We start from the raw sequence: 24,000 nt of genomic DNA, 5'->3' as shown, positions 1-24,000 counted from the left end.
CTCCCCTATTAAAAAAAGAATCCCCTACCTTGAAGGAAAATAATATGCTCTAGTGCTTAATGATCAGAACAATGGAGTAATGGATCAGTCAATTCCAGCTGCACCCAGTGCCCCCCCAGGCTACTGCAGGGCATTTGCCCGCCTTGTCAGTCTCGGGGCTGGGGCATTTGCAAATTTTGTGCTGCTTGGGGGCCGGGCATTTGCCAACCCCTCGGCCATTCCCGAGCTTTTGACACACACATTGTTTCCTATCAGAATACAACTACACAAAGGATTTTACTGGGAAAGAAAACAGATTGGCTCAAAGGCCATGTAAAGGCATGTTCTTGATTTTATGCGTGCATTTCTTCACTGCTTATCAAGCCAGAATTACATAGTGAAATCTTGAGCTATCAAAGTGAATCAGCGTTTTTGGTCATTAAATCAAATTTCTGTTGATATTATTTGAAAAGCATCCTTTCAAATTTATAAAACTATTCATAACATAAATTATAACTCTGGGCGCAGCTGGAATTGACTCATGCATAACAATTTCAAGGTTAGAATAGTGAGACTTTTTGTGTCAAGCAAGACTTTCATTTTGGTCACATGCACATCCGGTGTCTAAACAATCTACTTCTCTCATTTCTGTTCTGATCAAGGTCATGACCCTTGTATGGCTTTCCCCGAGTGAATCCGTTCGTCGAAAAAACTGATTTGACGCTTGAAAAAAGGATCGTCATGCCCATCAAACCTCATTTCTGTAAAAATAAACTTAACAAAGACCATGCACAGCCTCTGTCACATTGTGTTCGGCAAAGCTTATATTTCTTACATCATGATCAACTTGAACTGTAATCGCGGCTCTGTCTGACTGTGTCCCGGCACACAACGACGAAACTATGATTATTTCGCTTTAGTAGCAAGTAATCTACAATAAACAAGCACTACTTAAGAATGATTAAAAACAAAACTCACCTAAAATCGTTTACCGAATCCAGCCGATGATCTGATATCAGCGGTGCGAAGTTTTCGTTACATGTTACACAAAAAAGCGTTCGATTATGGTTCCTCACAGTCGCGCAACAAGTGACGTTTCTTAAACTTTTGCGCTAAAGGTTAAAACATGTTTTCAATCCGAAGATTCTTCCTAAAATTACAATCAGAGCGAACAAAATCCAACATTAGCGAAGCCGTTAGTTTCAATTTGAACCGCCCTCAAACCGGTTTGCCTTGCGACCGCGCCTGTAATTCGAGCATCACTGCTGACCATTTTTACAGCCTGACCATTTTTACAGCGTGAGCGCTAAAAAACCGATCGAACTTTGATCGAGTAATCAACAGCCATCATTTTCAACTTCAAGGCGAGTTTTTGGGGAATTTACAGTGCTGTAATAGTTTTACAAGGAAAAAGATCGTCACCTACATCAAAGCGGAAGATGGACCAGTCTTTACAGTGTACAGTGAGGTACGATATGTAGCGAAGCATTGTAACAGATTGAAGGTAACAAGATACTCATACACTGCACGTGTAATATTTCCGTACAGCAATATTCAGATCATATTTTACGCATTTAAGCTTACATGTAAGCTTAAGTCTTATGTTTCGTCGATTCCCTTCACATCAACTGTTTGTGTAAAATAGTATGAAAATGGCTCCTGCAAGCATAATGTATGAGTGGGGCCGTACGGAAATCCTAATAATTAGGATTTAGGATTTGATAATTTATCAAACTGGACCCTTCAGCGGCAAAGCTAAAAACAATTCTCCACAAGGTACGGTTTTAATTTTCTTGTGATCCAAGAAACCTGAAGAAACGTAAGCTTACGTTTTATTCTTGTGTTTATTCTTGTGCTTCTGTTAAGGCCATCCTCACCAACGTTCATATAATCTCTTATGCTTATGCTTGCATCGCCAAAACTGCACTTGCATGTCCATTTTACGCACTGTATACAATGTAATTCCTATGATTTAGTTCTGTTCTGGTTGATAAATATACAGCTTCATTTGAGAGTGGCTTATAAAATGGTTTGGCTCGTGGTAATGAAGATGAGTGGACTGCTTTAATAGGTGCCAGTACTACATGTAAAAGAGACATTGATCACAACATTTCAACATGACATTGGTCCGTTGCAATGTATTATTGATATCAAAATTTAACTCTCCAATTTTTTTATTTACTTGACTGTTTTGTACAGGGATGACCACAATATGCATTTTCTTGATTATTATTTTTATTATTATATATCAACAAGCAACGAGTTTATTTAGTCACAATTTATACAAAAGCACTGGCTCATATATACAACTGTCCATGTGTTGACCTTTTCCCTTTTCTTTTGCAAAGGTTAGGATTAATAATTTTTTATTACTAATCATTAGTCTAACAGACCTTCATGTCCTCTAATTCAGTCAGTATTCATACAGTGTTGTACAGCTGTACTTGTGATTAAGCAAATTGGACTCCTGCTACACAGTTTTCTGATTTTGTTAAACACTTGCACATGTATGATTGCAGACTAAATTAGACTCCACTCAGTCTTACTGAAATAGTGAACCTACATCTTATTTGCAGAACCTCTAATTTAGAGCAAATTTTCAGTTGCTAATTGTGATATTAATCATTCTGTGACAGGTTCAGTTTTCAAACAGAAGGAAAATTTACTACCAAGGTTCAAGCAGTGCTATGGGAGGCAACAAATGCAGCTAAGAATTTACACATTTTAGCATGTAAACTGGATTTACTGAAACCTTCAACACTGCATTGTATATATATATATACTTTTTTTTTCATAAATGTCTTGCTAGCCTCCTAAGTGTACGTTTACAGCAAGTACATGACCGTATTTCTACATGTTAAAATGGATTGAAAATTCAGGGTACTACCATAAACTATTAATAATGTTCAAAATGTACAATAGTCACAGTTGTTGCTAACTTTTGGTTACCTTTTTTCAATAAAATAGCATTGTTGACCTTTGAAGATGCCTCTTTACTGAAACATTATTTGTAACTGTACTTCTGTACTTTAGAAATGTAGCATGCACTTTTCAACCCAGGCCAGCTCTTGCCTCTTGACTTGATAGCTTTAACATTATCATGAAAGCCAGGAAAAATCTTGTTTACATTTTGTGCTGTGTGTAATACATAAAACGGCCTGAACACTGTATTTTTAATCAAGTAAGTTACACTTAAATCATCCAAATCATTTTCAACAAGAATTGATTATGTTACATAATTTGCAGAGTGTTAAAGATTTATCAGAAGAATTTAGTTTTTATACTGGTGATTCAGTTTAACAAATAGAAAGTAGATGATCTGACCCCGTGATCGTATCTCGATTCAAGACTAGCTATTTTATGGGATATTCCTTTTTTGATACCTGACCACACTCTGCCTCATTAAGGGTACTTCAGTAGAACATTTGAAAAAGCATTCTCCACAGGAAGTAAAGGTTGGTTCATTCCAAGTTGTGATATTTAACTCCTTTGTTTTCTCTTTAGCAGATGAAAACATTTTATAATCGAACCATGCAGTAGATAGTGTATACCTCTACATGCACGGATAGAATTTCGCTGGTATTTTTTTATATACAGTGTATTCAGATGTGTATATAATAAGTATACACATCTGAATGGTATTGTACATTGCATGTTTAATTCATGTTGAGTAGCACATACATGTACAGTACAGTCAACTTTCTTTTAACAGGTACTTGGAGCCTGTTCATACATGTGTCTGTCTTTTTCTCTAACTATTGATACAATAGACAAGAACTTAGATGTTGTGCTTGCTGGTCTCAGAGTAGATCTGTCTTGTTGAAAGTTGACTGTTAATAGTGCAGCCTAAAGTACTAGTTTCGTTAGGGTATAGCTAATTCTAGTACAACCCAAAACGTACTATTTCATTTATTAAATACATGTACATTTTGTAAATATTATGGAATGCAGTGTTCTTGCTGCAAAGTTGTTAAATATTTATTCAAGGCATTAATTGACAGTGGCACTGCTTTCCTCATCAGCATTTTCATGGGAAATTAATGAGCCATGAAATCATTCATACATTTTTCATGACTCACAAATCAAATTCAGTATTTATTTCATGGCCCATTAAACGTTTTTCATGGCTCCATCATTGAACTTTCTTAGTATGTTCCCATAATCTGGTGTTTCATTGGAAATTCATGACCCATGAAAGTAGTCCAGTTTAATTCATGGGTCATGAAACACCTTTAATTTTTTTTCCATGAAAATTTCATGACCACAGATGAGGTCATGAAAAATTATTTTGCAAGATTCATTGGCCATGAAATGATGTTCATGGTATTTTCAAGTGATTTTCATGGGATTTTCACAAATCTCAGTTTCATAGGAGACCTGTAATTTTTATTGTTCTCGGAAATAACAAAGTATGTTTAACAAAATCGTTTTGTCTTTAGTTAATATTGCTTATGTACCAATAAAATTGAGCTTAAATATTAAACAATAACAAGGAGTCAACAAAGGTCCTGAGGGATCATGACCATGAAAATAAGTCAAACAAACCTTTCCGAGTCGTTGATGTGGTTTAATGAAAATATCAGAGAAAACAGTATATAGACTGAGAGAGAGCATGAAATTAGGAGAGCAGCAATTCCGGCGTTAGAATACCCCATATCATGAGCTTAATAATTATGCTCTTTCAATTGATGGAATTTGATTTTCAACAACCTACAACCAGCTGACAATGTATCTGTGTACAATGGAGAAAGTTTCTTTCCTCGGCAAATCTTTAGCGGGGAACTTGAAACAAGTAACGCGATTCAGCAACTGAACTTTGACGGATTTGCAACGGCGCCCGTTTGGTTATGAAATGTACGCGTGCGAGTGGCAACTTAAGCGAAGGCATTTTTGAGCGACCCACGTCAACCGGAAATGGACTTTTTTGCGTTAATGGAAAGTGGTTTTGCTAAAGTTTCGGGCAGGTCGTTTTTACTAAGTTAAAGATACTAAGCGATACAAATTTAGTAGCGTCAATGTATAATAAAAAGGAAAAGGCATCACTTCTGGTTGACGTAGGGAGCTTAAGCAACAGCGTTTTTGGGCGACGGACGTCAACCGGAAGTGGACTTTTTGCATCACTGGGCAGTGGTCTGGTTCAAACTCTCGGGTAAATCCTCTTTATAAGAGAAAAGAAACTTAGCAATACAAATTTGTTAGAGTCAAGGCATATATATATAGTGAGAAGGCCTCGCTTCCAGTTGACGTGCGTCGCTCAAAAACGTCTTTGCTTAAGCTCCTGTTAAACGCCTGGTTAGTTGAGTTGGAAAAGCGCCGGCCTGCCGAGTGAAAGGGCAAACCCAAGAGCTTAATCCGGCTGCGTACGGAAAGTAAAGCCCAACAATCAAGCATGATAAGTAATAGAAGCGATACAGAGGCTTTTAAAATAAAACTGGGGCAATCTTAAATTCCTTTTCCTCAGTAAAGAAATCGAGAAATCTGCGGCAATTGTTCAAGTATATTCATGCATGCAGCTATCTTGTTTAACACGGCCTTTTTCCCAATCTTCGATCACCCTATAGACAATATCACCTCACAGAGGCTGCCCTGCTTATGGTAACAAATGGCATTTTGAAAACTCTTCATTTGAGCACTTGTAATGCTCCATCTTTCAGACGGTACCCTTCGGCAATGTGTCGAGTGTATTATTTCATATAAAGTGAGAACATGCCCAAGAGTAATCCTGGAAAAGCTGAGGTGCTGAATTTCACATCGCAGTTTACAAGGCAACCATCTTTTGGTGAAAGTATTACATTTAGCATTGCTGTGACTAAAATTGATACTAAATACACTGAAATACTTGCACTGGCTACCAGTTGAGAAGATGACTGACGATAAGATTCTCCTAGTAACCTAAAAGACTCTAATAGTCCAGTCTATAGACTATTTGAAGCCTCTAATAGAAGTCTAACATCCACCACGAACTTTAAGATGTGTATCACGAGTTCACTACTAAAGGGACCTTAAGATCCGACGACGGCGACGGCAACGAAAACGTCAAAAAATTATATTATTTTGCATGAGATATGACTCGAGTGCTAAAGTTGAACCTCGCGGATTCGCCGCAATCTGGAATTTAGAAAAAAAATAATAAAACCTCTGGCACTCAGGATAAATACTAGGGAACTTACGTACGATGACAACGGCGACGCCGATGAAAACGTACCCCAAAACAAAGGAAAATAGAATTTCAACCAATTAACTCCTAACCTGGAATGATTTTTACTCGTGGAAAAGAGTTCTTTAAACTCCTTTTTGGAGTTAAAATAACTCCTTAACAAATAACTCCACGAAGAAGTTAAATTAACCCCAATAGAGGAGTTACTATAACTCCTTGAGAATTACTGTGTGATTATTGATTTTTATACATGCGTGTAGATATGGATTTGTCACACTAAAACTAAAAATGAAAGCAATAAGCTGATAATTTTACAAGTTATTATAGGGGCTTTCCCCGGCGAAACCTGGTACTGTGCAGTAAGAACAGGACGTTTTTTGAAGACATCCTGCAGCTCTGTTCATGCAGAGAACATTTCTCAGATATTAAGTCACAGTAAAGTGAACAAATTTTTTATAAATCTACTTGGTTTACAGCTACACGAAGCCGACGAGGTAACCGGCAATGAAAGAGATCCCGATAGCTAGAATAAAATTATAATACAATGTACCTAAAAAGTTCTACTTGCACGTGGTAACTATATTTTGGAAAACTGCTGAAAGTACAATAGAATACCAGTAACTCGAGTTTCGAAGGTAAACGAAGAGATTAAACAATTTTATTCAGTTTGCGATGCTAACAACTCATAGCTGAGTCAGTTAACTGATTTTTCAGCACATCAGCAGTATCCCATCTGCTGTAACATGATCATGTATTCTACATTATTCTGATGGTATAAATCATAAGTTTGAAAAATGACTGTCCAACACTTGATGGGTTCTTTGCAATAATTGGAATAAAATTGCAGGAGTGTACCGGTTTTAGGTTTTTTACTCACTGCAAGACAAAAAGAGCTAATGGGAATGAAATTTAGTTCGAGTTAGCGAAAAATTCGAGTTATCCAAAGTCGAGTTAGCCGAGTAAAAGTGACTGTTCTACAGTATTTTTTGAATTTATTTGCAATTAATCAGTTAAGAAAAATAAACTCCCACCGCATGCAAACAGATTCTCTCCTCCCCTAAAGACAATAGGGACTTTAAGATCCAACGACGCGACGGCAATGAGAACGTCGCTTAAAAAGTGAAATTGCGTCCTTTCATTCTTTATCACAATTAGTCCTACCCACGTACTTTGTCAAATGTAGGCGAACCCTCCTAGAGTTGAATTCCTAGGCACCATACACAAGTAAGAGAGAGAGAAATAAAATTTCGTCGTTGCTTGTTTACGTCCGCCATAAAACGCGAAATAAGGCATGTTAACGTCGTAGTCGTGCAAAAAAGGACAGAGAAATGTACAGAAAAGCGTGGTGCTCGTGCAAAGTTGTTGTTTTGCTAATAAAACCTATAGTTTTTTTTTGACGTTCTCGTTACCGTCCGCGTCGTTGGATCTTAAAATCTCTAATAATTCATAAAATGAGTAGGGATCAAGAAATACCAAACCGGTCAGTGTAGTTCATTCGGCCTTTCGCTTTAATCATTGAATACAGGATGTCACTCTCTCCAGTTCATTCTCTCTACCCCTCTATCGATAAAGAAATTAAAACCACTTCCGGCTACTGAGCTTGAGCATTGACGAGATGTACATCGCGGGAATACTTTTCCTTTTATTCCTAATATGATATTAGGAACGCCCTGTGATCTTAGTTGTTCCTCTTCCTGTTGATTAATCATGATCAAATCCACATTTTTGTCCATTGACGATGAGTTTTAATAGTTTCGGTACAGTATAATAAGCAAATTTAAATTGATCTAAGGTCAATCAGCTGGTCAATATGTCTCTCATTTTTAAAGCATATTTGTCACTAAATTATACCATTTGAGTTACATTGAACGAAATGCCATCATTATTTCGACACTGACAGTCAAGAAATTCAGTCTTCGGTGGAAAATGTACTTGATGTGTAGACACTTCAGAGTTACAGGTCTTACACGAAATATATCCTTATACATTCACCGTGAGTTTAATGGTTACGGTACAATGTATAAATAAACAAATTAAAATAGATCTAAGGTCAATCAGATGGTTTGTCTCTTATTTTAAAGCATATTGAATTTGTGTGACTGAGTCATTTTTATAGTTCCTTAAGAGATTTATATATCGTTTTATTATGTTTTAGTTACACAGTTGTAGTTTTTTTTTATTCTTTTGGCTTATTTTGCAATTCTGTAGACGTGAGTAGATCGGTTTACACTTACTGTCTAGAAAGGTCACCATCCCTATTTTTTAGTCAAATTCCCTGTTCAGTTATTAGGTTTAATCACGTATTTTTGTAGTTTTACTTACTTATCTTTTAGATATGCGTAGGATTGGTATTTTCTTAGGTTAATGTTTCGAGGCCTGTGCGTAGTTTTTGCTATCGGGTTTTTTATCGTTTCTCTTTCAACACCTATTATTTGCAAGTTAGGCGTGACTTGGGCGTTTATTTTATTTTAGTTTGATTTTATTGTTGCTGTATTGCTGATGGATTTCAGTTTCAAATAAATTGCTTTGAAAAATCCTGGAATCCTTCTCGTTCCTGCCGCTGACCGCCCCGTCCTGTTACATTTGGCAATAATTTATACAGTTTTTTAGTAATGGTGAAGGCAACACTATCATTATTTAGATCGCTGTAGTTATATGGCCGGTAACCGGTCAAGGTTTTCAAAACACTAAATGACCGGCAGTCCGGTATTTTCAATAAACTTGACTTATCTAAGAATCCCAACCAATCCAAACTAGCATATGTCGATTAAGAAAAGTCAAGCGATCCTGAAACACTTTATAGATCTCAAGTTTAACGTTTGGTTTATACGCTGTGCTCAGAAAACGAAATCACGTTTTGTGACACTTTTTTCAGGTCGACTGCCGGTCAAGATTGTCAAAACACTAAAGGGCCGGCAGTCTAACCTGCTAGCAGAGTCTATTCGGTCTTTGCAAGATAAGTCGGGAAAGGGGAAAGAGAAAAGAGGGGAGGAAAGCGGAAAGCGGACAGCGGAAAGACGAAAGAGGAAAGAGAAAAGACGAAAGACGAAAGACGAAAGAGAAAAGAGGAAAGCGCAAAGAGGAAAGACGAAAGAGGAAAGAGGAAGTTCTAAGTGTCACAAAAGATGGTTTCGTTTTCTGAGCCCAGCGTAAACCAAACGCTAAACTTGAGATCTATAAAGAATTTCAGGATGGCTTGACTTTTCTTAGTAGACATATGATAGTTTAGATTAGAGGGATTTTCTCGATCTGCCAAATTTATTAAGAATATAGGACTGCCGGTCATTTAGTGTTTTAAAAACCTTGACCGGCAGTCGACCTGAAAAAAAAGTTCTCTATAAAGCATTTCAGGATCGCTTGACTTTTCTTAATCGACGTATGAGAGTTTGGATTGGTTGGGATTCTTAGATAAGTCAAATGTATTGAAAATACCGGACTGCCGGTCATTTAGACCTTGACCGGTTACCGGCCATATAGCCACAGCGTATTTAGATACTGGCAGTCAGGAAATTCAGTGATTTGTACTGCTTGATCAGAATGTGAATCACTTTAGTCGAACGCAGCTAGAGATACGGGAAATAATGGGTGATTGAGATTTTTTATTGTAACGCGCATTAGATCATATACCCAAGTATTTTTCGCTATATAAATAATAAAGTTATGTTATGTTACGTTATGTTATGTTATGTTATGTAACTTCAACTTGTTGCGCGTGACAGAGCATGTCCTTCGGAGCAGTCCCCGAAAAGGGAATTATTAAAAGCACTTACACCGAGTGGTATCAAGGAACCTAAGCGAGCAAATTTCATGCAATAAAACAAGCATAAACTCAATTCTAAGCGCTTCGAGATTGCCTGCAGCCGTTGGAAGAAGAACCAGCGATGCCACTTTCCTCAAAGGCCCAATCTCGGCCTAACTTCCTCTAGCGCAACTGGTGGCTTGAAAATTCCCTGGTCGCGTGAGTTGGGCTGTCTATGATGAAAAAGGTTCAGTTTCACAACTGTACATTTACCTGGGGTCATGTTGAAGGCGCCTCCAAGTAAATATTAGATGTTTACAATTTAAATTTACATTACTGTTTATATACATTTCTCTCTGGAACATTCTTTTTCACAGTGATCCAGTTTTACCGGCCTGGAAAGTTTCCGCTGAATTATAGGTGGTGTCAGGTGGTCCCAAAAAAAACTCAAAAGTGGAGTTTCATTTACTTTCTAACGGGAAGTTTTCAAAAACTGTTCGTTAACCATATTGGCATTCTCTTTTTTCCTGTAAAGGTATATTTTACAATAGGTGAGAAACGTCACATGATCATCTGTATAAAACACTTGTGAATCACTGAAGAAGTCACTTTTAGGGCGCAGTCCAAAACTAGCGCTAAAGGGATAGAAGACGGTAAGTTAGTCATATTAATCAGTTCATTCCTTTGTAAGTATAATTTGTTTATTGTTTCTCGCTGTTTGTGATTATTTGGTCGATCACTTACTTATTATTAGTGATTGCAAGCAAATCGAAAACTAGCTGAATCAATGTTAAAAAAGATACTGCCAAACACAACGTCAGAGCCTTTCTTTCGCTGCTCGATATTGGCATGGATGCCTCACCATGATAAAAAGGGAAAAAACCCCAACGTGAAAAAGAAGTTGTTATAACGGTTAATTAAGCCTACTCACGTACGAAGGATTCGACCCAGCAGCGCAAACCCAAAATGTTTTTAGGAACACAAATTTATGAATGCACTTTGAAATAGTTTGTTGGTATTTCTACTACAGTGGTGCAATTTTCTCTTACGTTAGAATTTCGATATTAAAGAGGGTACATTTCTAGCTATTGATCACAGATCCCAGAGCTGATTAAGCAAGAAACGAACCGCCTTTTGAAATTGACTATTTTTAATACGTCGCGCGGCAGGAGTGATAATGGGTACGTTAAGTAACTTGAAAAGGGAACCCATTTTGGCGAGAGAAGCAGTTATTTCTCTCAGAACGATGAAGCACAAATGATTTAGTAAGAAAATATAGGCTCAAACAATATAATCAATATGGGTGCAAAATTGGAACCGACATTAATGCTCTAGATTGCCATAAAACGCTTCTTGATCGCTTTCACTCTAAAACACCTAATTTCTTCACTGAGTTAAAGCATGGCAAGAAAAAGAAGGAGAGGAAATTAAAGAGAAAGAAAATATTTCGAAAGAGAAAGCTCCGTTTGGGTTACTTTACGATTTCTTGATGACAAAGTAATTCGTCCCTTTTTCTTTTTGCAGAATCGGTCTTATTATTCTTGGTCGGCGAAACATTACAACAGCGAAACTTGTTTAGCAAGTGCAAAAATCATTTTAGAAAAAGGTCAACATGAGTTCTAGTTCAGCTTTATGGTTATTGCTACTTTGGGGTAAGTTGAAAGCACGTGAACGTGACTTGATGTTGTTAATATAACAGCTTCCTTTTTTACCAAGGGTTAGACTAAGTTGGATTAAATTACGTGTTCCGCTCATGTCGACTGGCGAAATTGAGGCGTGATCTTTATAGTCACCTATTATCTTCAGTCTTTTAACTAAAACAAGTAACACAGATATTAAATAAATGAGACTATATTTTCACTTAACGATTGACAAAGTTTTGGCTCAGGCAAAGATCGTGCAAACGGATATGAAAGTACTTTCGATTTAAGGTTGATCTTTCTTTCTTTAGCATGATATTTTCAAGGTTTCATCGAAACAGTTTATAGGTTATTCAGTCTTTTTACAACTCTCTGTGAATTTACAAAAAATCAAACGAATTTATGAAATATAGCTACAATAGATTGATCTAGGAGGGTTTTACATGTAAAGGGGGCTTCATGAATCCAACTTGAGCGTGTCCGGGTGAAAGCGATAACTATTAGTAGCAGTTCTTTGCGCAAAATACTGACTAGTTTCATAGTTCAAAACTTTTGTATGAAAGATGAAAGGTATCGCTTTGCCGTTGCCTGAGAATAGGTTATGTACGGAATGTCAGTACTAATTGTCGTTGGGCCATTTCCAGTGCCGGTCTACAGCAGTTTCCATTAAGTACGCTCGATCTAAAACAGACGGTCGTTAACTGTTTTAGCGAGCTATGTTGTCTAAAAGCTGATAAGAGTCTGATAACTGTCAGAGACTCGCGAAGGCAGACTAGCGTATACACTGACAGTTACGTATTAACATGATGAATCTAATGTATTGATATATCGGTATTGGTTTGCCTGTAAAAGTGAAAGTGTTGCATGGTTTCGTTAAATTGCTATTTTATGCTCTCCCAACAGGAAATTTGCTTCATTACATATCAGGTAGGAATGATGTTTTACGTGTTCCTCCGATCGCTTGAATTCCTCACTAAAATGGAACTTCCTCTCTGTATCGTTTTCCCGAGAAATTCTCTTTCCCGGTATATTTCCAACAAAGTGTAATCATGGTAATAGCTAGACTGTTCACAGGCCAGTCCCGCCACTATTGCGAATTGTGTTACGGGCGGCCATCTTGGATGAGTTTCAAATCAACTTAGGGGGAGGGGGACAGTTTGAGAGGAAGCGGTAAAAATAACTGAAAATAAATTTTTCTCGCCTCCCTTCCCCGACTGCGTCAAAATTTCGACGCCCGTCCCCTCTGTACATATATGAAACCAAGATGGCCACACGTACCGCGCCGGTAAGCACTCGATCCTGACGATCTTAGACATCTTACGCAAAGGGGACTGTGAAAAGTGTAGGTAATAGCGACCTTCAAGAAACCAGACATTTTTGTTATCGATGCAGTCATTTTTACAATACAGGAAACAAAGTAAAAGCAACAATTTACTCACTCAGTAGCCCATCCTGCTCACTATGATCGAGTGAACATACTGAGACATACTTACTGAGAAGCTCTCGTAAACGCTCAGACGCAAATAAGCTATGGTATTTACCGCCCTCTCTTCATTTAATGGCGTCGGTATAAATACCTTACATTTTGCGATGTCCGCATTTTTTATTTATTTATTTATTTATTTATTTTATTTTTTGTTCCTTTTCATATCAGGGTTGGATCTGTCTGTATAATATCTCATCAGTAAAGAATAATTAATTTTAATGGTAAAATTCTATAGTGAAGTGAAAAAAAAAAGACTCTTAGAGACCCTTTAAAGTTAGTATCACATCATTTTTATGACATATTTTTCAGGTTCTGCCATAACACGGCAAGAGCGTTCCGTTAGAGGTGATATTCAGACACTGGATTGTGATGCAATCAAAAGAGACCCAAGCAAATACTTGGAAATGTATTGGAGAGTAAAAGGAGCCTACGGAAACATCGGTTACTGTAACAAAGACAGGAAATGTTGGAAAACGGAAAGTCAGCTTCTGGAAGGCAAGAGGATTCAGGTTGTAAGCATTTCCAGTAGCAACTTGACCATAAATCGCACCTTGCCACAGAAAACAACGGCTCACAATGTGACCATTACATGTGAAGTACACACAACTGACAACAAAATCCATATATCTGAAGTCAAGATCGAGAGTAAGTAAGACTATACACAGAATTTTTAATAATAATGATGATGATAATGATAATGATAATAATAATAATAATAATAATAATAATAATAATAATAATAATAATAATAAGAAGAAGAAGAAGAAGAAGAAGAAGAAGAAGAAGAAGAAAAACAACAACAACAACAACAATAATGATTGGTAAAATGGTGTCACAGGATTGCCATCGAGGTAAACGGAACTTAAGCATGGCTTGGGTGGATGTTAAGAAGGCCTATGACTATCCGTTGATCACAAGTGGCTAAACGTTATTATGGAATTACACCGGTTCCCCAGCTAGCCCTGTAGGGCGATCCGGAACGTCTGTGCAAACTGGAATACCAGAATCTCAGTTCCTACAAAGCAGGGGAATGAGACTTCCTCGACCATCAGATTCAGTGAGAGTCTGCCCGAGGGAAAGGCACTTTGCCCGCGTCTCGTCACTTTATGTCTAAAACCCGGTTACCTGGAAACTAAATGTTACCTAGGGGTATAGGCTTTCTACGCTTATAGGGACTAAGGTGACCCACTTGCTGTATGTAGACGACTTAAAGTGTTCGCTTCATCTGAGAGCAAGCTAAGCAGGGTACAACGATCAACCAGTGCCAATATGCAGGATAGGTTAATACTGATCTTCATCTTTAAACTGACGTTGACACATTATGATTCACACAAAAGTAATTCTCTACAATGGGTGGAACCGCTTTGACTATCAATACTGATTAGGGTTAAGCCTTGAGAATAGTATTGTATTTTTCTTCAAAAAGAAAGAATTTATATTATAATGATACCTTTTGCGGCTTGGTTCATTCCTTTTCGTCGTGCTGTATACTGTACATATGTACTACATATATTGTTCATCGAAGTCATTCATTGAACATTCGGCTATAGCTAGTCCAGGCATTTTTCGTTTTGTTAGCTAGTTTTGCCCTTTAGAGAAAGGTGTACTTTTTACCCGGTTAAGTTCTATCGTAATTACAGATTTTCAACACACAAGTTCTATACTTTTTAAAAGACTCAACCTCGGGTTGAAGATATTCTTTAAAACCTCGATTCTTATAAAAGACCGTAAACTGCCGCTGGGCTTAACAAAGTCAAACTGTGTTCCGCGCGAGGGTGTGTTGTCAGTTCTTTCATTAAAAGTATTATATGCAGTGGCTCTTTAGTATAAAGAAAAAACCCTGATTAAAGAAACTTTACATGTAAATAAAATCTGATATTTCTTTACAAATATATTCCAAAACGAGAGCAATCAAATGCACCCTCCGCTGGTCACAAGTCTGAGATGTACTCTTCATTCTGTCCTATAAAGAGAAGTAACATAGTGAATCTATGATTGTTAATTTTAGGCCCACAAGAAACTTCGTCTCCTAAGGTAAGTAGTTCTAACATTTTTTTTTCTCTTAATCTTTAACAACCATCTTCTTTGTTTTAGTAAGGTTTACAGTCATAAGGTTGTCCTGGGCCCAAGTGAGTATTTGCTCTCCTTGGAGAGCTTGGTCCAAGTATAGTGCCCTGAGGCACACCTCCGTTTATAGACTAAAAAAGGGGTCGTGTCACCGTCAGCTATTACTTTTTGTTGTCTATTAAATAAAAGATTAATGATCCAATTAACAATGTAGGGATTGATGGGCAATTTCTTATAATAAGCTTGTAATTAAAAATAAAATGAAGTGATTCACTGAGTCAAAAGCCTCGGAGAAATCAAAGACAAAAACCCTAACGCAATCTGCTTCTCCAGTGTCAAGCCATTTAAGCCACATGTGTTGGCTTTTAATGAGAGCTTCGGAAGTATTGGTACCTTCCCTATATGCAAATTAATCTAGCGAAAGGTAGGATCTAATTACAGGCTTAACTTCTTTTTATTTTTGAAAGATGGAAAGAAAATTCAAACCTTAGAAAATGCATTCAGTCAAGGACACCATTCCAAGACTGCATGCCAAAAATCAGCCAAATCGATGAGGTACCCGGTGTCAGGCCAAAGTTCGAATTTTACAGAAAATCACTCTTAACACTTAGATCTACCGTTCTGCATAGGTTACTGAATTGGTTTAAGCTTTTAAGCGTTAACAAAGTTTTTTCCCAAGCAGGGACGTCCAAATCCATGGAAATTTAAGACGTAGATTTTTTTTGCTTATAGAGACCTTTGGCGCAACTTTCAGGGACCTTGTCGGAGGCTCGCATCTTCTCTGCAGATAAATGTAAGATTTGAGCATTAAAATACCTGACAAACTGTTATTAACAGCTAACCGTTTAAGGGGGCTACGTCGCGAGGATATATTGCTGTAAAGTTCAGTGCGTTTACCCATAAACAAAATGCTCCTTTTGAGTTATGAATTTCATCAGGGAGCACTAATTATAAACGTTTTAGGGTGATTTTTGCATAATAGTATTAAAACGTTATTTCAAGTTTCAAGCCATGTTTATGCGCTTGTCATCCATAAAAAAAATCAGACGATAGGAAACAGTTCCAATGCGTAAATATAGTCTTAAAAGACAAATCTGGACCATAAGTACTTATGGAATTCGATTGATGCGAAACCTGATCGTTTCAGATTTTCAACTGAGAGATGGGAAATAGCACAACTTAGCCCCTTTAAGCCCTGGTTAACAGTTACCTTTTTTTGCTAGGGCTGTCTGACCTTGAGAAAGATGGAGTATTTAAAGGTTTCAAGTCTGAACAGGGGCTATTGGAAGTAAAGCAACGTGGTGCCTATTACATCTATGCCCAAGTGTTTTTTGAAATCTACCAAGACGGCCCTGAAGATCAAAACCGTGTGGCAATAACTGTAAATGGAGAACCATTTGCCTTGATGCAAACAGGCCTCGGAAACAAAGCTGACGATGGCAGCGTTTACACAGGTGGAGTTATCCGGCTGAAAAAGGGCGATAAGATCGGCTTGAAAACCGTTTACGAAAGCAGGTTGCGGTTGTCAGCTAAACATACCTTCCTTGGTGCATATAAAATTGGAAGGTATTGAGTAAACGATGGTGTATACAGTTAAGTAACAGTTTCAAGAATTCCTGGCGCACCAAGTTGAAGAGGGTTAATCAATAACTTGTTGGGTGAAGGGTGTTCTCTATTTGCAATTAATGGCGAAAAAACTTTTGAGCTGCACATTGTTGTCATTCTGTCTAATTCAAAGGTGATAAATAAACGTGGCTACATATTAATATGAATATTGCGTAGAGTCTTCTCTCCTTTTTTCTTGACTTGCGACTATTCAAAACGAATGAATTTGAAAAAAATATTCAGTCACTGCATGTTTCTTTCTACTAACTCTTTCCTAACTGCCGGGCCCAGCAGCGAACAGACTGAAAGAATTCTGAGGAGAAGAAGTGAAGTAAGGTGTCTTCCTCGGTCGGGTTATTAAACGTACCTCTTTTCTGTACTATTATTTGGTTGGATATCACCCCTTCTGAGGTTTTTTGCTGGGATTTATCCTAGACGATTAAACATTAGCACCTGATGTTTTCAGTAGCTGTTCGTTTATCCCTCATACGCAGTTTGAAACAAGTTTAGTGATTATTAGTCTGCTACACAGCCGTTTTTAGTGTCATCACGCAATGCTCAGGCCCAACTGACGACACTAAAAACCTGACTGTGTAGCAGACTAGGTGATGATTGAGTTTCTATCGTTCTGAGATATGACGCACAGTAGCAGGTGGTCCGAAACCATTTTGAGTGAAAATGCATGTTTTTTTTCAGCTTCTTCAGAGTGGTTGTCAGAGAAAACCGGGCAAAATGTTAGAAATGTCAACGGAAGGGGGTCAAAAGAATAAGCTCATACTAACATCATAGATAGGTTAGGTGGAGTAATGGACAAATATAATAAACACAGGTTCTTCACTGCTCTTGTATTAGAGATACGAGCATCACTTTATTTGACCCCTTCGGACGCCATTTTTGTAAGCAAATTTTGACCATTTTCTGAAGCTCACAAACTCCTCTAAATTAAACGAGCGAAGTTCATTTTTTGTATGCGATACAACACAACACAGGAATATCTTCGAAAACCATAAACATTGTTAAGTAGCTAAGGGCAAGACTAAAACTTTCTTATTTTACCTGACCTAAACTCAGTGTCTGCAAGCGAATCAAAAATCGGTCGTTTTTTAATTGACCTGTAGCGCACAACTAAAGCGATAATAAAACTCTGACAGCCAAATTACAGTATACAATCATCCATGTTACCAAAACACTAATAATCATTTTGGCTCGTTAGAAAAGGAAGAAATTAGAAAACTCACATTTTTCATAGGTACCAACCTTTTTCTTGAAAATAGGCCGATCCCTTCTGGTTTGTTTAAAGTCCTCTTTATGATTTTTGTTCCCTATTCCGCTGTCAGCTATGCTCAGCAGGTTATCATTAATTTTTTTTGTGGAGTGAATGGAGTGGAGAATATAATGGGCTATTAACCTGGGACTTCTCTTTCCGTTTGGGAGGCGAAAAAGAGAAATAAGAACTCCTGATCGCAGGTTAATGGGTGATTAACTCGACGTACTTCATCCGCTCTTCATTTTGCGTGATCCCGTAAATGTGGATAACATTCACCTTATGGCTTGCTGGGAATCAATTCACCTCGTTCCATAGCTTGCGCAGGAGCCCTTTTTCAGGTCTGTAAGTTTTGCGGTCTGGTTTGTGGGACTTACAAGGTAGCCAAAATTATTCTAAAAATAGACTGGTTATTAAAAGCACTGTGACACGACTACATAGAAGTTGCTCGCTCCGGGTTATGTAACTCGAATTACTTCATCCGCTCTTCATCTTGATTTATCCCGTGATTGTGGATAACATTCACCCTAAGGCTTACTGGGAGTCAATTCACCTCCTGATTATTTTTCTTCCCTGTTTCGCTATGGTCAGCAAGTTAATTCCACAAAACTCGAAATACGGCAGTTGTTGCTTTTTAAAACGGTAAAAAGTGCTGAACAACTGGATACAGACCCATAACCAGGATTTTATGTGGGGGGGTGCTAACGAGGCCAAAGTGGACCAAAGTACTGAAATATATTTTTTATTGTCGATCCGTTTATAAACAATGCGAAATTGTTAAGAAAGTACACATCGGCTTTTCATAGAATATTGTCATGACATCAGGAGATGACGATAAGAGACGAAGAGAAACATAAAATGCATTTTCCCTCTTTGTGTCTCGAAAACTTCTATTTTGATTGTTTGGGATACCTGTGGATTGCTGCTTTCGATTAACCCTCCCAGTCCCTCCCCGAATTGTTACTCTGTGTTCCCTCACTAACGTTTGTTTCAGATCGAGGAATAGCGTCTAAATCTCAGAGCATAATAATGGGATCAAGACTGGTGGACATTGCAAAAATAAGTATGATTAGTGTAGTTAACTGTGATAGATCTGAAGTCGTGGTTTCAGCTGGGCTGTCATCGCAGACTGCACTGTAATTGTCAGCGTCTGATGGCTCTTGACGGGGTACTTTATTGACCCATGTATCGAGAGACTGGCAAGATTTAGCTGCAGATTTAGCTGTTCTCTCCTACCCATAACGTATTCCCGGGGGGGGGGAACTCTGCGTATGAAAGGGGTGGGGATGCTCGTCGGGAATTTTGAATTAAACCCCTGAAGGAGACCTATGGGTGTGGCCCAAGCTTTTTTTGTGCCCCAAAAGACACCACGTTATAGATTATTATATGATTATTTTTTCGCGTGTAAGCCTAAACGAGACCTCACGGCTAAATATGATGGCGTTTTGCCCAGAACACCCTAAGTGAGACCAAAATCCGAAATTTACACCCCTAAGCGAGACGACGAGCTGGTGACCCTTTTTCTTCTACCTCAGATGAAACGGCAGGGGCATTCCTTATAATAGCCTACAGTATGCAGGAAGGCTCCACCCGAAAGGCTACGTCTTTCAGGCATCAGGAATAATATGGGGTGCTTTCCATTATAACAAAAATTTCGGAAATTTCGGTCGAAAAATAAATGGGACGCTTTGGTCTGCTTAGAAATTTTCCGGTCGAAATGGTCCTCTTGGACGGTTGCTCCGGTCCGACCGAAACTTCCCGTTCCATTTCCAAAAATTTTCGTTTTCAGTCCTACCTTGCTAAGCAGCAATCAAAATTTCGGTCGAAACGCAAATGGATCGTTTCGATGCGATTGAAAACGTTATTTCAATAGAACAATGTCGCTCCATTTTGTCTTGACCATTCCACTTATCATGAGGGTTTAGTTTGGCAAATGGAAAGCGCTCATAGCCTGCGATGCAGCCGGCCCACGTACGCATAGCCTGGACCATTGTATAGTCCGTCTAGCCTGCGAATAGTCCACGTTCGATATATTAAAATTCTAACATGACTCCAAGGCTTTCTGGTCATTTTTCTATATTCGGTTTGGTTTTCTTTGTGCTTGAGTCTCTTCTGGAAATTACGAGACAATGGAGTCGTGAAATTTTGCAACTTTGACCCTAAAGGCTTGGAGTCACGTTAGAATTTTAAAATATCGCACGTGGGCTATTAGTGCGCAAAAGCTATTGTGCACTAATTTGCAGACCCTGATTACAGCGATTTCTTATTTTCTAATCAACCAATCGAAATTATAGACCTTAAAGTTACTAAAAAAAACTGTAAAACCTTTTAAACCAACTAAAAATAGCACACGACCTTATCTTAATGAGATTCCTCCGCATTTTATTCATGAGATAAAGACTAAAGGTTATGACGCCATCGGCGTTAATGTATTCCCCCACAAGTTAATGAGATTCCCTCGCAAAAAAGGGAGTAACCAGTCCCTACTATACTACTGAGGTCCAGTTTCCAGATTAGTAGTGCCGGGCTTAAATCGGTCCGAAGGAGTACTTTAACGCAGTATAAACGTTTTGAGAAAAATGAAAACCGGTTATAAGGGCCTCAAATGAAGACACATTATGACTTTTGTGTGTAAGACCAGCAGGCCCTTCGATAACAGCGATAACTACCCGAAACGCATGTATGGCCGACCAAGATCTTAAACTTTCCTTTTAATTTTTTTCCTTGTTTTTTAAGACTACAAATAATGTCGTGGTCATCATAACAGATAGGGTAACGCAAATTTACTTGAATAGTATACTGATAATGGCAAATTATAAACTTCCTTTTTTTCCAATAGTCCTCTTGTGACGTTGTGTTGCACCGAGTTATGAAACACAACTCCTTACTTATTTTGCTGTTTTCATCTACTATCCTTGACTGTGCGCTATTTCGTTTTCTACTTTAAATGGGGTTTCTACCTATACCACGTTGCTTTCAGTGAATCTCTTTCCACAGAGCGTTGTCACAAGAAAAGATTAGATTATGTAAGGGACAGGAGGGGCTAGGGTAATAATATGTAACCTCACCTGCCAACAAAGGAAAGCTAGCTCTTACCCAATTACCCTTCCTAGTCACTAAAAAAATATGACCAACCCTCACTCCCCACTGACATTTACATGAATTCACCCCCATTATACAGTAAAGTTTTAGGACGGCTGCGCAAGGAACAGTACCTTAAAAACTGCCTTCGACAGTAGCCGTCCATTTCAGAATAGGCCGATGGCGCGTAGTCTTCTGAATCGTCTTGTGAATATCTGGATTGCAGCTCCCAGTTATTTGCGTCACGCAGGAGCCCATAACCTGAAGCGAGCAGCTTCTATGTAGTCCTGTCACGGCGTTTTAACTAACAATTTGAATACCTTATACGTCCCACAAACCAGACCGCAAAACCTACAGACCTGAAAAAGGGCTCCTGCGCAAGCTATGGAACGAGGTGAATTGATTCCCAGCAAGCCATAAGGTGAATGTTATCCACATTCACGGGATAACTCAAAATGAAGAGCGGATGAAGTACTTCGAGTTAATCACCCATTAACCTGCGATCAGGAGTTCTTATTTTTCTTTTTCGCCTCCCAAACGGAAAGAGAAGTCCCAGGTTAATAGCCCATTATATTCTCCACTCCATTCACTCCGCAAAAAAAAAATAGTGACAACCCAGAAGTGAACGAACCAAATGTAGTAAACAGAGAAGTAATATTGGATCAAGTAGCTGATAAGGGTTTGTTTGTGATTTGTATAAGAAGTGTGCATTTATTTACTGAGTCGTTTGTTTCTGTCTTTCACCTTATTATTCGTCGTCTTGTCAACTACTAGTGCCAGTCCCTCCCGAGTACTGAACTTTCAAGATAGCGTCGCTTTGTTATTTTCTAGTTTTATCCCATGGTTTAGCACTTTTTGCCGTTCTAAGATGTTACAGTGACAGTATTTCGAACTTTTTGATATTTTCTCTACCTGCTGAGCATAGCTGACAGCGAAATAGGGAACAAAAATCATAAAGAGGACTTAAAACAAACCAGAAGGGATCGGCCTATTTTCAAGAGAAAGGTTGGTACCTATGAAAAATGTGAGTTTTCTAATTTCTTCCTTTTCCAACGAGCCAAAATGATTATTAGTGTCTTGGTAACATGGATGATTGTATACTGTAATTTGGTTGTCAGAGTTTTATTATCGTTTTAGTCGTGCGCTACAGATCATTTCAAACACGACCGATTTTTGATTCGCTTGCGGACACTGAGTTTAGGTCAGGTAAAATAAGAAAGTTTTAGTCTTGCCCTTAGCTACTTAACAATGTTTATGGTTTTCGAAGATATTCCTGTGTTGTGTTGTATCGCATACAAAAAATGAACTTCGCTCGTTTAATCTAGAGGAGTTTGTGAGCTTCAGAAAATGGTCAAAATTTGCTTACAAAAATGGCGTCCGAAGGGGTCAAATAAAGTGATGCTCGTATCTCTAATACAAGAGCAGTGAAGAACCTATGTTTATTATATTTGTCCATTACTCCACCTAACCTATCTATGATGTTAGTATGAGCTTATTCTGTTGACCCCCTTCCGTTGACATTTTTAATATTTTGCCCGGTTTTCTCTGACAACCACTCTGTAAAAGAGAAAAGTAAAGCTTGTGGATAAAATGAAGCAAAGTACTTATTTATGTGTTATTTTACTTGCCAAGCACAAAAAATTACATATTCGCGCCGTTGTTTTTTTTCCTGATTTCCAAGATGTCGACCATATTTGGTGACGTCACTGGCCTCCAGAAGCTTGATCTCCCATAAAATATACAGTAAAAAACTGCATGTAAGAAACCTAGTGATTTAAGAACCAATAGGCTGAAACTTGGCATTTAAATACCCCCAAAAATAAGAACCTGGTCAGCCTGGCAAAGGAAAATAGGTTCTTATAATTATCTCAATGGAATAAGTGCCTGAAGTCCAATTATGTTGTTTGCAAGGCAAAAGTAAGTAGAATCGAGTCACTTTAAAGTTGCAAAAAGTTGTCAATCTGTGGATCAAAGTAAACGAAATTTAGTTCGAGTTAGCGAAAAATTCGAGTAATCCAAAGGCGAGTGAGCCGAGAAGAAGTGACTGAAAAATCCAAGGGAAATGGTTTCAGTTAGCAGTGAGTTCAAGTTATCCGAGTTCGAGTTACAATGGGGGTCTCGGGCGGTTCTCAAATATTTTTTAAAGTTTATTTGCAATTGATCAGTTAAGAAAAATTAACTCCCACCGCATGCAAACAGATTCCCTCCTAAAGACAATAATTCATAAAATGAGAAGGGATCAAGAAAGACCAAACCAGTCAGTGTTTTCAGTTCATTAGGCCTTTCGATTTAATCATTGAAGACAGGATGTCACTCTCTCCAGTTTATTCTCCCTACCCTCTATCGATGAAGAAATTAAAACCACTTCCGGCTACTGAGCTTGAGCATTGAAAGATGTACATCGCGGGAGGCCACTTGCTTTTCCCTTTATACCTATTATCATTCTGATATTAGGAATAAAGGGAAAAGCAAGTAATATCATTCTGATATTAAGAACGCCCTGTGATCTTAGTTGTTCCTCTTCCTGTTGATGAATCATGGTCAAATCCACATTTTTATCCATTCACGATGAGTTTGAATGGTTTCGGTACAGTATAATAAGCAAATTTAAATTGATCTAAGGTCAATCAGCTGGTCAATATGTCTCTTATTTTTAAAGCATATTTGTCACTAAATTATACCATTTGAGTTGCATTGAACGAAATGCCATCATTATTTCGATACTGACAGTCAAGAAATTCAGTCTTCGGTGGAAAATGTACTTGATTTGTAGACACTTTAGAGTTACAGGTGTTACACGAGATATATCCTTATACATTCACTGTGAGTTTAATGGTTGCGGTACAATGTATAACAAAACAAATTAAAATCGATCTAAGGTCAATCAGCTGGTTTGTCTCTTATTTTAAAGCATATTTAATTTGGAAATAATTTACACGGTTTTTAGTAATGCTGAAGGCAACACTATCATTATTTTGATAC

The 24,000-nt window shown here is 38.0% G+C and overlaps 1 protein-coding gene and 1 long non-coding RNA gene across 2 annotated transcripts; both read left to right on the top strand.

The window, feature by feature from the left end:
- The first annotated feature begins 11,397 nt into the window (after nucleotides 1–11,397).
- LOC140940403 (uncharacterized) lies at nucleotides 11,398–13,654 on the top strand. The gene is made up of 3 exons (XM_073389407.1): nucleotides 11,398–11,527; nucleotides 12,419–12,442; nucleotides 13,311–13,654. The coding sequence occupies exons 1-3, from the start codon at nucleotides 11,488–11,490 to the stop codon at nucleotides 13,652–13,654; spliced, it is 408 nt and encodes a 135-aa protein (XP_073245508.1). The 5' UTR covers nucleotides 11,398–11,487.
- Nucleotides 13,655–15,756: 2,102 nt separating this feature from the next.
- LOC140934646 (uncharacterized) lies at nucleotides 15,757–16,840 on the top strand. The gene is made up of 2 exons (XR_012165117.1): nucleotides 15,757–15,861; nucleotides 16,292–16,840. It is a non-coding gene; the product is annotated as an uncharacterized lncRNA (long non-coding RNA).
- Nucleotides 16,841–24,000: the final 7,160 nt, after the last annotated feature.

The sequence above is a fragment of the Porites lutea genome, chromosome 1 (genome assembly GCF_958299795.1).
Source record: "Porites lutea chromosome 1, jaPorLute2.1, whole genome shotgun sequence".
NCBI lineage: Eukaryota > Metazoa > Cnidaria > Anthozoa > Scleractinia > Poritidae > Porites > Porites lutea.
The sequence above is the reverse complement of the archived record's forward strand: the minus strand, read 5'-3'. Positions and strand labels throughout refer to the sequence as shown.

Bases quoted from the DNA above. Each gene is read 5' to 3' on its own strand.
- LOC140940403 (XM_073389407.1), top strand. From the start codon at position 11,488: ATGAGTTCTAGTTCAGCTTTATGGTTATTGCTACTTTGGG. The intron at 11,528-12,418 runs GTAAGTTGAAAG...CTCTCCCAACAG, and splicing joins ATGGTTATTGCTACTTTGGG to GAAATTTGCTTCATTACATA. The intron at 12,443-13,310 runs GTAGGAATGATG...CATATTTTTCAG, and splicing joins TTTGCTTCATTACATATCAG to GTTCTGCCATAACACGGCAA.